The sequence below is a fragment of the Passer montanus genome, unplaced genomic scaffold (genome assembly GCF_014805655.1).
Source record: "Passer montanus isolate IOZ18808 unplaced genomic scaffold, ASM1480565v1 scaffold14, whole genome shotgun sequence".
Classification (NCBI taxonomy): Eukaryota; Metazoa; Chordata; class Aves; order Passeriformes; family Passeridae; genus Passer; species Passer montanus.
In genome coordinates, this window is record NW_024360941.1 from 1,933,216 (window position 1) to 1,948,551 (window position 15,336).

Below are 15,336 nucleotides of genomic sequence, written 5' to 3' on the forward strand. Positions count from 1 at the left end.
ACAACAACAAGAAGTATAACAAAAAAAAAAAAAAATAATGGAAGGGATAACAAACATTGGCAAGAACATCTGGGGAGAATGCATGCTGTTAAATTCAATGGAATAACTGTAAGCTACACAGATGTTTGACATTCTTGGGCTTTTTATGCTTCTTTCTTCCCATCCCTGGAGCCTTTCAGTAAAATATGAATTTATACAGTTTGTCCACTTCTCTACTCTTTGATTTTCATCACACTGGTATTATAAAACTATATAGAGAAAATCACATAATAGCCTTTTGTTTCTCCCTGATCTAAAATACAGAAAAAACACGCCTATAAATTAGTCTTGTGGGAGTAATTTCACTACACACAGGCATTCACTATAGCAAGGAATGAAACAGGTGGCAGTTCCCTGAAAAAATATGTATTTTAATAAACTTACTGTTCACAGATGACCATTGCTGTAATATTTATAGATCAGATACTACCTTAAGAACAAGCTGTTTAAAGATTCAGGCTTACTACCAAGGCCACATAGTGGATGCTAACTCCACCCTGAGAACAGTTCTTCCCAAAAGAAGGAAATGGAAGGACCTGACTAATCAAGCTTGTATGAAACCTTGCCATCTACCACTTTACATTTACAGATGCATCATCAGGCTGTTATATGGACTCACAGATCCCACTGCTTATTAGGTTCTGTTTTGTCGGGCCAGGGTTTTATGAGCCCTTAAAAGGGAACCTAATACACCAAGGATAGCTTAGCTATTACCTTTGGAGGCAAATAATGAGCAGGATGGCTTCTGCTGCAGTGTTAGAAACAGAAAGGTTTAATAAAAGGAAAAACAATAAACAGAAAATCTGATCCAGGTACAGAGGTCTGATCCTGGTAGAAACACGTTCACAAAAGCCTTGTGGTTCCTTTGTTCTCTCTTTTTCTACCTTATGGCCCAGGTGGGACCTTTTGGCTCTCATCCAATTAGGTGACCCCAAGGTTTTAGTAACGTCTCTGGGGCCCTATCAGGTGTCTTTTCACCTGATTGTTGGGAGAAACTTCTGGGCTTCCTTCCTTTTTTGGGGGACAAAGGCTAGTTTGCCCCTCTCTCATTGGGGGCATCCCCCTACACTCCTTCAACTGCTCTGCATAGGAACCAAATATGTATGGCTCTCAGGACAGGGCTCTTTATGACCAAGGACTGTTGGGAGCTAATCTATTTCCATTTACAAATGATAACAAAACCAGATGGATTAAATATATTTTCAAAAGGTCCTGCAAATATTCATCTGGATTTCTCCACTTAATTTGAGACAATATGGGGTTTTGTTTGGTCGGTTGGTTTTGGTTTCATTTTTTGAGGAGTGGCCAGGAGCACTTCCTGCAGATCCTCTGAAACTTCTGAATACTCTCTGATTTTAAGTATTGCTCTGAGATTTGCCTTGCATGGCTAATGCTTTAACTTGAGCCAGACCATCACACTTACTTAAACTTTCACAACATGCTTCCTATCTCCTCATTTACAATTATAGAAATCCATCAGGAAAAAAATGGAGGCCATTCCCAATCTCTGTGGACCACCAAGGAGAGTACCATGAATCTCCAACTGTTCTAAAGAGCATCCCGATAAACCAGCCATTACACCAGTTGCTGTAAATACCAAAGTTAAATTCTATTTAATGCTTGACAGACTGAACGAATAACACAGAGATTTATGGGAAAAAAATAATCCACAGCTATTTCCAACTAATGGTCACAACAAAAATACAACATAATCTCTGACTGAGAACTTGACTTACTTGAAGGCTCTCTGGCCTTTACAGTGCCAATCATGCTGTCTTCAGGCGCATCTTCTGGAACAGAAAAGCTATACCGGGATCTCTCAAATATGGCAGGGACCAAAACAGTCTGAAGGATGTTTACTGTGACAGCTGCATTGCTGGCAGAGGGAAGGCCACCCCCATCCCGTGCAGAAACAGTCAGGAAGAGTGCAGAACGTGCCAGCCGGCCAAGAGCTGAGGTCAGGTAAATAATTCCTGAAAGTACACAGAAATAAAATAGCACTTAAGAGACATGTAAGATACAATTCAGCAGGCTGTCAAAATAGTTTCAACATGTATTTCTACTCTAAGAGAAGGTCAGACCATGTGGAAAAAAATCAGCACTCCCAATTCAATTTTTGAGAGCCAAGTTCTTTTCGAACTATATGATCTTTACCATTTATCAAGCCACTGAAAGACAGCAAGTTGTGTTTCAAAACACAGTGTCCATAATTCTAATTTAGAAACATTTTAGAAAATCTAATTTTAGATTCATTTAAATCTTTGAAAATGCTAAATTTTACTACTAGTACTAGTCTATACCAATTTGGAAATGCATCAGGGTGGAAAACAAGAATTGTTTCAAAAGATTAATCTATCTCTGCAAATGGTAAAGTTAATGTTATTTCAAACAGGCTGTAGAGACATTCTGCTTAAGTAACTCATGAAATAAAACATACACAAAAGGAGTCAAGGCCCCAAAATGTAAATCTTAGGAGCAGGGGGCTCTGTGGAAAGTATCTGGGAAGCAATCACCTGCAGTCTGATCACAAATTTCTGTCAAAATACCCCTTAATAGTGAATTCTAAGGTCCATTGAATTTGCAAGCTGCTAACAATTACATTTTATATAAACTTTATGAAGTAATTACTTGAAAAGAAAATACAATGCTCGGTCCCAAAACATAGCACTTTGGAAGCACATTCCTCAAGATAATCTATTTGTACAGTAAACTTTTCAACATGAAAATGAAGATGAAAGGTGACCAAATGCAGGAAATTTTATCTTAGCAACGAGTGCATTTAAATAAATATACACTAAATGCTAGAATCACAGTGTGTTAAGCAGTAAAATTGCAGTAAACTCAAGTAATTCAACTAACCTTTTACATACCTACAGATATTTTTAAGAAATCGCCTAGTTTTTTATAGAAGCTGGTGAAGACACAGAACCTCTGTCAATTCAGTAAAACCAAACCTTTAAACTTTGGGTTACCTTTATAATTTCCTGGGTGTCAAGACAAGTTTAGTAGGGATGATGTCTGCCATTCAAATTGGACATTTAGTGGTTAGACAGGGTAAAACTAGATGTCTGCCATTCAAATTGGACATTTAGTGGTTAGACAGGGTAAAACTAGAGTTAGCTCAACGTGCCTTAGGAGAATCAATGGATGATTCAATAAGTCTACATCTTCTCAGAATTTAGGGTGAATTTTCTACAATCCATTTTTAAGCAGAATAATAGAAAACACATAAAATTTTTATAAATATTCAAATGTGCATGCAGTAGACTTCCCAAATATACTGTGAAGACACTATAATAAACTGTCTTGACATGCTTAAAATGCAGCAAAAGGGTCTTCAGGATCAAGGGAAAACACTTTCCACTAACGAAAAGGGAAGCTTATCCCAGTGTGACAAACCACACTAAAAGCTCAACACTGATACATACAGATAGATTCAGGGTTCAGTACTGATCCAGCTCCTTTGCTAACAACTGATGTAATTCTAAGAAACAACCTTATTTTGGCTTTTGCAATTTTTTTTTCTTCTGATGGTTGAGTTTTATGATTACTTCAGCAGTTCAATGAAGTAGTCCTTCAAGGACATAAACTTTTGGTATTTCCTGAGGTAATCTGAGCAATTATAGCTTGAAGGAAAAAGAAGTTTAACTATTTTTCTCCAGAGGATAAACATATACATATCAATTTTTAACATAATATCTGTCCAATTAATTTAAACCAATCAAATGGACTGTATGTTACTAATTTTCCAACTGGATATTTTTCTATTGACAAGGATATAAATATGTCCTTGTCATTTAAGACATTTCAAGAGGTATGTGGGAACTGGCAAACCTCTACAGAAAAGCATCAAACTGAAAATCTTACTCTCAGAGCAGTAAGTAAAGACTTCAGAACATCCTTTAGCAAAGGGTGGAGCAAACAGCGCTCCACTCCAGGAGCTCTGAAGACCTGTTGAACAGAAATATTTCAGAACCAAAAGCTCCTTCTCTGCTGACCTAGACACACTGCAGCACATCCCATGCCAGTTCAGTTACAGAAAGCAAAAAGCAAATTAATAAAAGATTTTGTTTTCTTTCTTCATTCTTTTGCTGTGTCATAGGAAAAACGGGAATAGGCAAGTACATCTTGCCAGCTCAGCTCTCTTTAGCAGGACCAATGACACCATAAGAACAAGAGCAGAATCCAAGTAAAAAGTATGTGTTTTCCATATGGCTCCCTCCAACCTCAAAAACTGCAGTATACAGAAATTTAATAACCCATTTTGACTTTTAACTGTGTACATTCTCTTTCTTTCAGCATTTGTAGCACAGGGCATTAGCTTTGCATCTGGTGATACATAATCCATAGAGACATTTGAGATAGCTCAGCCATATGTTGGTGAACATGCCTCATTAGGCTCTATTATGGCACCACATGGCGGGAAAGAAGCCGTAGAAGAAAGCAGCATCTGGGATTTCACTTTCTCTATGATTAGGTAAAACAGAAGACTGTGACTAAAATGGACAGTCAGGACCACTTGGGCCAAAAGCAGCTGCCAGCACACCTGAGAGCAGGTTGGCTGGGTGCATTCCCTCTGCTGCAGCACGGTGCAGGAGGTGCCTGAGTACTACTGCAAAGGCAGAAACACAGAGGAAATTTCAAGGAGCAGGAACTGTCAAAGTCACAGGTTCAGTGTGTGAAACTCAGAGGCACGTCTCACTAAGTCACTGGCTGAAGATGAACCATGGTTTTAATTTCTTCCCCATTTTGTAATTAAGATTGGAGTAGTACAGAATATGTTCTTCCATTATGAAAACCAGTTTCTATAAACATTGACAATGAAAAGGGAATAATGAGACAGCTCCTCTGCAATGAATGTTTTGCCAAAGCTGCCAACAGGGGACCATAAAGACCACAAAGTGTGGATCAACTTCAAGAAAAGTGATACATTTCTTATAGCCTGGCTCATCATACAAATGAATAGTCTTATCTGCTGCCTTTAAAGACACTTAATTTCCATTTTTCAAATTAATATTTATATCACTGCAGTGTTTTGAAGATTTTATCCCTGGTTAATTCCTTATTCTGCATGAGAGAGAGCTGGAATAAATTCTGCTTCACAGGTGAACAATCCTATAATTACACACCAGAAGAAGTATTAACACCCAACTTCATCCACCCCTTGGCAATCTCATTTTCCTGACTAGCTCCGCATAAGTGTAACTGATTGCGGATCCCAGTCCTTATAAATCAAAAGTGTGACATACAGACTGCCTGCTGACTGGATATGATCTGGATACAGATTTCAGGCAGAACCTGCAATGCTGGAGGCATGTTAGCAACTGCCACTGCAGACTGTACTCTGGGAACAGCTCTGCTCCAAGGCAGGTCAGCACAGCCATGCTGGAATTCACAGATGTTTCGCTGCAGAACAATCTGTGTTCAAGGGCTAGCAGAAATCATTACCATGGTTTGGAGGACTGAATGGATGGGGAGAACTAGTACTATTGAAGGAAAAATCATGACTGACAGCTCTTTCATCTGCTTCATACTTCCTCACTCACTGTACATGGTAACGCAGGAACTTCTAAGAAGTCTTGACCTTCACTTTGTTCCTATTCAACCAGAAAGTGCAAATACACTAGTGAAGGACAGGACTCTCTCCCACCCACCATCCTCTAGCAATGGCAAAATTTCTCAGGGGCTTTTGTTGTTCATATTTTCGCGGAGGTGCACCCTATTCCATGAGGGGGTTAACTGCTGTTTCTCAACATTTGAGGGCAGAAGACAGGAATCCACATGTAATGATTGTTTTAAAATACATTTTATTATATTCATCATCCTGTGTTCAGTCCTAATCTTACAACAGCATCCAGCACTAAAGTAGGTTCACTCACCAAACAAACTTTTTGTATGGGAAAAAAATACTTGTAAACCCCATAGGATTTCCACACACATCTCCATCTGAGCATTATAAAAATTTGCTTTGCACAGGGTTCTCCCATAAGCAAAACAAAAATCAGCCCTACATTTATAGGCATTTGTAGGTAAACCAAAATGTTTTCCACATTTGGTCAAGTGCTGCAAAGACAAAAATCAGAATGCACTAACTTCAGTAACAAAGTCTGGATTACATAGGTATGCATACTTAAATGGCTTCTAATTTCATTGTTCGTGAATTAAAAAAAAACAAAAAAAAAAAAACAAAAAACATTTTCAAACAGCTTCTAATTTCATTGTTCATGAATTAAAAAAAAAAAAAACCCAAACATTTTCAAACGTGCCAAGAGGAATCAAATCAACAGTTACCAGTGGTCTTACCTAAGCCCTTGAAACCAAACAACCAAACAAACTTTAAATGATGGCACTATTTCTTCAGTAAATAACCTAGGATGAGCCAGCTGGCATTAGCTGACACAGCTCAGACAACAAGCAGATGGCCAAAGGGTCCATATGGTTCCTCACCCCAGTTCACCTTCAAAGCTGGCCACTGGACCTGCTGTTCACTACTGTACAGGTCAGAGCTGACCCACAGATCTGCCCAGAGCACCCACCCTAACTCAGTAGCTTCCCAGTGCAGGGGTGCCTGCACAACTTTGCTTTTTATGTGTCAGAAAAAGCTTCAATATGAGCACAGACAGGGTGATCCTCCAGAAGATCAATGCAGTTAGGAGGTGTGCATTTTGGATCAACATTAAAATTAGCATTATTTTAAGGAAGAATGAAAGTGTTTCTGCTTGACATTTCTATTTAAGTTTATCCAACTCATTGCCTATACTGTAATCTTGGCACTGCATACAGGTTCCAGCTTTAGCATTTCACCTGTACTTAAAATACACCTTTTTTAGTGAAGCTGAATTCTTGATGGTAACCATAGCAACACTGCCAAATACACTGAACAGCTGGTTTAATAACAGCCAGGGGAAGGAAAGAATTAAATTGTTATTTACAATCTACCTACTGCAATACACACAGCTTCACTTGCATGAAAAGTCTTTAAAAAGCTTATATTAAATGGCACAAATGCTGGTTTGCATTTCAGCAAAGAAGAGGACTTCTTCAGTTTGAAAATATTCAGTGTTTAAATGTTTTTGTAGTAAATAACTGATCGAACCCATCTAGCTACATTTGTACTTCGACTGATTGAACCCATCTAGCTTCATTTGTATTTCACAGGTCTCATACCCCTGCATTGGAGATGCTTTCAACACTGGCCCCTCTGTAGCAAATTCTTGTCCTCAATTCATAATTTTCCTCTTAGAAAGAGAAACAGCTGTAAAAGGACATAGTGTCCACAACCAATGCTATACAAACAAACTGTGTTTAATCACAAGAATTTGCTTAGCACATTAAAGTTTGGTCAGGGAATCTGCACAAAACAAACCAGCACCTGGATCTATAAAGTAACATAAGCAGTTTTAACACTGCAGCTCCCCCAGCTGCATGGCACTATTTCAAATATTATAGGTTACAGAGAGTTTTAGTGAGCTTAGAAGTATTCATCAACACATAAAATACAAATTTCTAATTACAGCAGTTCCATTAGTCACAAAAAGAATACCCACCTGAGCATCAGCCTCTAATATCAAGCAAAAGAAGGCATAAGTTTAGTACTAGAATGGTTTTGTATCACATAGGTGGTTTTCTTTTACATAAGAGCTTTTTAAACAAAGTCTTGTAATTTGGGATGCAAAATTTTATGTCCCTAGAGACTACAGTTTGCCAGTTTAGATCAGGTTCCTCCTAACTCTATTTTGTTTTATTACATATTTAAATAATTATTCCCTTAAAAAAACCACAAACAAATAAGCAACAACATGAAAACCTCTTCTGAAAGTTCTACTTTTTCAGTAGAACAGATAACTGAAGAGACATAATTTGCTGTTACAAGATTTCCTTTGTTTCTGCCCTGGTTTATTTCCTTTAATCTGACCTATTAGTAACTCAGAGTGTGTTTGCTGTCTGATTGTGTACAAAGCAAACACTCTCACACAAACACAAGTCCATCCAGAAATCAAAGCTTACACTAGTAAGCAGGCAGGACTTTGGCCTGGTGAACTGCTGTATTTTCAAAAACAAAGACGGAGATCTTCCTCCACAATCTGCACAGCTCCAGCTGTGCCACACCTTCTCAACAGGTCACCTTTCCTTGCTTAGCTTATCAAAGTTTTTCAAACACGTCTAATTTAATCAAGGACCTTTTCAATCAAGCTGTCAGCCTCTAGATCCAAAAACAGCTCAGTGCACAACCTGCTAACACAATTCAACTGTCATGTAACCAGAAATGGTATTTCATTGAAAGTACTGTAGAAAAAGATATCAGGACAGATACAGAATGAAGCCTGCTATAAGCTAAAGAAGATATATTTACTGTTCTTATATTAAGAGCATTACAAAACATTCCAGACGCTGCCCTTCATCTGCATGGACTGATTTTCTGCTGCACACACTTCCCTGCTACATTCATTCTACCATTGTACCACAGCTGTCTGCTCCCTTGGTGTGACCTGCCACCTTCTTCTTTTCTTTAGGTTAACTGAGAACACAAAGTAGAGTAAATATATCCTGTACTCTGAGACCCATGCAGTCTCTAGCAAAGAAAAGGGTTGTTTGTCTGAATTTCACTGCATAAATATCACACTACTCACCTCCTCTAAAATGGGAGGTTTGGGCATAACTTTTTCCTTTTCACCATTTTTTTTAATCAGTCCACATCATCTGTGCAATGCCATGGAAGTTCACTCTTTGCTTCTTCTGGTGAGTTCTTCTGTTTCTGAGGTCTGACACTGGCTTAACTAGGACAAAGGAGGGTGGGCTAGAGTATTATTTTTGCTAATACTTTGCATTCTTTCCTGCAGAATAATCTCACACACACTCCACTATTTCATGGTTAAGTTTTTGGTGCATAGCTTGTAGGAATATTTCTTTGTAGATAGTTGATTCTATTGGATTTTATACATAAAAGAAAAAAAGAGATACATTAGGAGCTAGCAGTATGGATGTTTTTTCATTCTCTTCTAGAACTTTCTTTCAGGGCCAAAATCTGCAACCTTACACTTACTACAGCAAGTTTTGTGTGCTTCTAGGACAACATACTATTTTCTGAATTATTTATCGTAAATTTCTCATTAGGTGAGATCTCAGTGAAGGCAAATGCCCACAAATAACTCAGCTGAGACCACTAATTTTTCCTTTTTGATTTAACTCAAAGTTCTGCAAAAGTAAAAACTTACTCTGCTAAACCAATGTCTCAGACATATTCCACTGATTTGCAGCATTCCAAAAACACTGTCAATATCATATGACAGATCAGAAAGACAGTAATTGAAGAAACTGCAGTTTAAAAAAAGAAGTGGCCTCAAAATGTTCCAAAATAAAGCACTCCTAATTTTAAATGTTATTTATGTGAAGCTCTTCATATGTTTAGCAAATGTACTACATGCTGTAGGAAAATGCCAAAAGTAGTTTAAAAATAAAGTATTTTTTCCTACAATACTATACGAAAACATAATCAATCATCATAAATATGGGCATTGTTTTCTTTAGAAAGGGTGCATCCCCATTTTACTTTGATGCCTAGTACAATCTGCTATATATTAAACACTGTATAGTACATGGAGTTAAGCAAAGTTTTGGGTTTTTTTCCCCCCCATAAAAAGAAATGTTGGTATTTCAACATTACTTTTCAACCTGCATTGCAACAAAAATAAAGCTATTAGAATTTTCAAAGATGCAGCTGTTAAAAAACAGTTCTATTTTTTTGTTAAAACTAAATTTTTCAGCATCCCTAACTGGAATGAATCTATTCTGAACCAAATCAAAGTTTTTTGTAAGTTAGTTTGCCATTAAATTGCATTTACATATGGTTCCATAGTGCAGTAATTAAAGTAGTACAGCACTAAAATACTGCCACAAGAAACATACACCAGTGAGGCACTGTTCTGTACAAACTCTACACAATTCCTCTTTTTGTATCCATTACTAGGCACTGCTAAAGTGACAAAATGCTGGAGTTGATTTTGGCTTTTGGATAAGGTACTTATATTCTTAAATTTGCATGATCTTAAGGTGTATTCATCCTTTTATTCTTTGCCAACACTAAGCTCCTAGACTGCTCTACGTCTTTTACAGGCCATTTTAGTCACATGGTACCCTTTGCTAAAAAGAAATAAGAGTGCATCTTAAAAGGAGCAGGTTTTTAGCAAGTCAAAATTTCCACAAAAGAATGTTCATTTTGCAGGAGCTGTACTTCTGTGCTGAATTTTTCTTTTATGTTATGTTTTTATGTTTTTAAATGTTCAACTACTAACCAGCTCTTGCAACAAGGCTTGGCTGTTCTCCTCAAAATGCGTTTTTTGGTGTAAATAAGTAACAGAAAGTATTATAACAAAAGGGTGATCCAAGTATCTTCAAGTCAATGGAGAGATCTCCAAATATCTCAGTGTACTGTGTTTATGTGGCAAGGGCTTGGCCGTGTGGGGGCTACAGGAGTGGCTTCTGTGGTGCAGACCATGGTGAGGCACCTGTCCCCCTGCAGCCCTTGGAGTGCCCCAGGGGAGCAGAGACCCACCCTCAGCCCATGGAAGCCCCCTCGCTGGAGCAGATGGATGCTCAAAGAAGGCTGCGACCCCATGGGAAGCTCATACTGGTGCGGTTTTGCTGGCAGGACTTGTGACCCCACAGGAAACCCACACTGAATCAATCTGTTCCTGAAGGACTGGACCCTGCTCAAATGACCTGAGCTGGAACAGAAGAAGAGTATGAGGAAGAAGGAGCAGCAGAGACAACCTGTGATGAACAGCACAGTTCCCATTCCCCATCCTCCTGTGCTGCCAGGGCCAGAGGACATAGAGAAAATTGGGAGTGAAGTTAAGTGCAGGAAAAGGGAGGGGTGGGGGGGGAATGTCTTTTATGATGTAGTTTTTATTTCTCATTACCCTCCTCTGATTTGATTGGCAATAAATTGAAGTCATTTCCTCAAATTGAGTCTCTTTTGCCTGTGACAGTAATTGCTGAGAGATTTCTCCCTGCACTTTTCTTGACCCACAAGCCTTTTGTCACAATTTTCTTCCCCTGCACAATTGAGAAGGGGAGTAATAGAGTGACTTTGGTGGGCACCTGGCATCCAGCCCAGGTCTATCCGCCACATTCACAGACACATTCTCAATAAAATACACCAAAGGAAGGTCATAGCCTTTTGTTCTAGGCATCTAATTTAGGTAGGAATCACAGAAACATGAACCTAAATATCTCATAGAATTGAAAGAAACAGAAGCTAAATTAAATGCTTATACTGCTGTGACATGCAATGATACTTTCTCTACATGGTTTTCATGCTAGATTTAAATAACAAATACGTTCACATGAAGACAAACCACGGCTGCTGCCTTTTGCTTAGCCTTCATGGAAGTTTTCTCTGCACACAAGGACTAGCTAGGGGATTTAAGACTATGAACAGACCATTTACCTGAAGACTGACACATGAAGTCACACTGGTCCAGAATAATTTTCAAGGACTAAAATTTTGTTGTTTTGAAACAACTTCTCTGAACCAGAGCAATGGTGATGATGATAATAACCATCTTTTTACCAGTCTCTTGAAAAGGGCATCACTAAGATCAATGGAAAAATTAATTACATGCCCTTGAGTGAAGAAAAGAATTAATGCTGTTATTGTAATGGAAGTTTACTAATTCAAGTTGTTAATCCTAAAGTGTTAAAGTCAAGCACTGCATAGGTTTTCTGCCACACTTATGATTGCATCCTGTGACTTACATTTTTAATTACCAGCTCAGCCATAACTATAAATACACCGTCTTTCAGATAGCTTGTTAGGTAACAATGGGAAAATAAACAAACATAGCTCAGTTTCTTAGCCAGAAGAGCTCTTCAACTTGCCCTGTTCTAATCAGTTCACGAGTACTGTTCATAGATGATGCATGGATCAGATATCCACAAAAGGCAACATAATGAAGCCAAGATGTTGTTTACACCAACACTAGAAACAAACGATAGCAAGAGTCACGAACCAGCAGAGGAGCTGGTTTACAGTTTCCTATCCATACATTTTTCTAGTTACACGGTTCTTAAAGTGGTTTTTCTTGTGGAGAGTGTATCATCAATCAAATGAAAAACACTTCAACTTTTTCAAAAATGGAAACATAATAAATGTTATTTATGAGGACAAGAGCATATCACAAACAATAAATGCAGTGTCTAAAAGCTATAATAGCAAACAAATATAACTAATAAAATCTTGTTTAAAATTGAGAAAGAATTCAGTGGAATGTCTGTCTGGTCAATGAAAGGATGTTCCTTCCCACTCCCACTGACTTTATCTATTTACAACATCCACATGTCCCAGTGCTGAAAACAAAAGATGGAAACCCTTCAAAGAGCCTGGATGTGCCTCAATATCTATGTATCAAAAGCAGTATTGTTATAGTCTATATAGTGAGGAGTTGGCCAGCTGGTAAGACATTTTGAACACAGCTCATAGAAAAATGAAAAGCTTCAACAAACAAGAGCCAGAAGCAAGACATAAGCAGTGAAGATTTGGGGTTTCAATCGTTATTTTACTGTTTTATCTATTTATCTTCCAAAAATTCAAAAGTCAATTTTTAGTGATTATTCTAAATGCAGCACTCAACAAACATCCTTGAAGAAAATTACAGTCAGAAATTTTCATGCCAAGAAAAAAGGCAAAAAAAGAAAAATTACATACATCATGGACAACAGCATCATCTTGCATATTATTTAATGTATCATAGTGTAATGTGACACACCATTTGCCACTAGTTATTCTAAATCTCATAATACTGAAAATATCTCTGTCCACATAAAATATTAAAGGCTATAATGAAGTAGTCAAAGAGCCAAAAAAGTAAGTCAAAACTACTAATTCACTCATTTTCATTTCTCCTTTCTAAATTCTCCATCAGTGAGAAAAAAAAAATATTTAAAAAATAAAACTTATCATGCAGCCAAATCCACAGAGTTCTCCAACACCATCATTGTCCTTCTGTTTAGGTCCTCCAATAATGAGAGGAGCAGATAAAACAGAATATGCCGTACTGTGAATTGGAAAAAATGCAGAACACAACAGAAACAGAGTGCACATCCATAAGATCAGAAAAACAGAGACCAAACTGTAATATCGCCTCATTTGACTTTCTGGTTTGAGCATCCATCTCCTGGAGAATGCCTATTCTTTCACATACTTATCTGTTGCTCTCTGTCCACAAATGCTGTCTAGCTAACTAGATGAAGTCCCTCACATAACCTTCAGAGAGGCACAGCTAAATTAGGCCATATATCAGAGCATATGAAGAGAGCTTTAGCACAATGAACACTGGAAAATGTCTCTGTTGTAACAAGAAGTAAGGAGGAAGAGCTCAAAACCTCTGTGACCTTACACTTGTTTTATCTCTCTGAATACTAAACTGATTTTCAAGCTCAAAGATTGCAAAACCTCTGTGTGATATATTGGCAATTTTAATGTTTTGTTTTTTTGGGGTGGGGCGGTGGGAGGGGGTGTGGTTCTTTTTTGGGACTTTTTTTGTTTAAAATGTTTCATTTTTTCTTATAATTTAAAAATAATTCACCTCACTAGTGACTGAGCATAAGGCCTATTTTCAATAGATGTGGAAGAATATAAATGGAAAAAATGTATTCAGAAAAAAAAAGCCCGTAGCATTAATATTAATAAGTTAAAATTAGACACAGTCTGACCTTGTGAATTACTCAGGAGACCTGATTAAGTGCAATCAGATTCCAAGCACTATAATGCTGGGAATAGTGTCTGACCTAAGAGCTTTTCTCATCATGAAATGTCAGCAATAATGACCTCAAGCAACTTCACCCTGAATTTGGTCTGCCTTTGATAAAATACCATGATAGATCCATGAGGTAATAGTAACTTACAAGCTTATAGAGTCTTCATCATTAAGCATGACATTTTTCCTATACAAAGTGCCAAACTGGAAAGAGAGGCCAAAAGGTCACAATCCGAGGAAGAAACCTTTCAAAAGGCTTTCTTTCAGCAGAGGGTTGCTGCAAAGCCAGTGCTGCTAATGTGATCCACAGGGGCTCTCTTCAACAAGCCTGATGGGACAGTTTTAAAACGACCAGTTAAATGCCTGTGGAGATCCAGCTCCCTAATTATTGACTGACCTACGTATTTTTGACATCAGTTATGCCCCTGAGAACTTGACTTGACAGGTAGTTAAAAGACCACAGTTAAATAAATTCTGAAATAGCCAAGACAAGCAGCCTGACTTCCTAAGAAGATTAGTTTCTTCTGTTCATCAGAATGTTTTGGGAACTGTGTAAAAACAGACACCGTTTTGAAAGAATAGAACCTTGCAAGATTTTGAATGCCAAAGAGCTAATACATACACACATGTATCACAGTCTAAAATATATAAAATAATCTGTGCCATGACCATCTGTTGATCAGGATACATTCACATGCAAGCCCTGGCCCTCAAGAAAAATGGAAATTTCAGTTTAGTCAATCACTATTGAAAAGCAAGTTAGAAAGCTAAACATTGAGTCAAACAGGGAGGCAAATATGCATTGTAAGACTGAGCAGAATGAGGGCTTAGCACAGTACAGAGAAAAATTAGAACAGAAAGAAAATAAATGAAAGGAGCAAATGAAGGATGATTTATCGCTCTTCAAGAGTAAGCCCTAAGAATTTCAGAAATGCAGCTATTTTTGTAAAAAAAAGTAATGTTTTATTATTTCTTACATTGATCAATAGATTTAGAGCTGAAAATAGTGGATAAATGGCATGCTGCTTGTACCTTCATTGTGCTGGCATGTACTGTTTTCCATTTTTCTGCTTACTCCAGTGAACACAAAGGTTTCACATGAAACCTAAATCCTCCATCTACCTCTAGAATTAAAATTCCATCAGAATCTAAACTTCACCTGTCTGACATGACTCTAAATAGAAAAAGCATAATCAAGGAGACTATAGATCTTGTATAATCACCTTTCTGAATCATAGACATGTACAGTACCTGTGGATGTATCTACTGTGAAAAAAGAAGAAAATTCTCCTGGGACCAATTCATATGTGACAATTCCAAACATTCCTGAATCTCTGTCTGTGGCAGCAACATTGATGATTTCTGTTCCTGGCTGTGTGTGACTGCTGATACTTGTCACATAGGTGTCTTGCTCAAAAACAGGTTGATTGTCATTAATATCTTCTATCTCAATGCGAACAAAAGCTTGGGCACTTAGACCACCCTGTTGGATAAATAACAAAAAAAAAAAAAAAACAACAACAAAAAAACAAGATTATTT

General features: G+C 37.7%; 1 protein-coding gene across 1 annotated transcript in view; it reads right to left on the minus strand.

Annotated features, from left to right (window-relative positions):
• DCHS2 (dachsous cadherin-related 2) overlaps nt 1-15,133 on the minus strand; it is a 55,104-nt gene extending 39,971 nt beyond the window's left edge. Inside the window, exons 1-2 of the mRNA XM_039700320.1 lie at nt 15,048-15,133; nt 1,776-2,012 (exon numbers count right to left, since the gene is read on the minus strand). Of these exons, the coding sequence (XP_039556254.1) occupies nt 1,776-2,012; nt 15,048-15,120 (310 nt within the window). The 5' untranslated portion in view covers nt 15,121-15,133. The remainder of the gene's footprint in view (nt 1-1,775; nt 2,013-15,047) is intronic.
• Nucleotides 15,134-15,336: the final 203 nt, after the last annotated feature.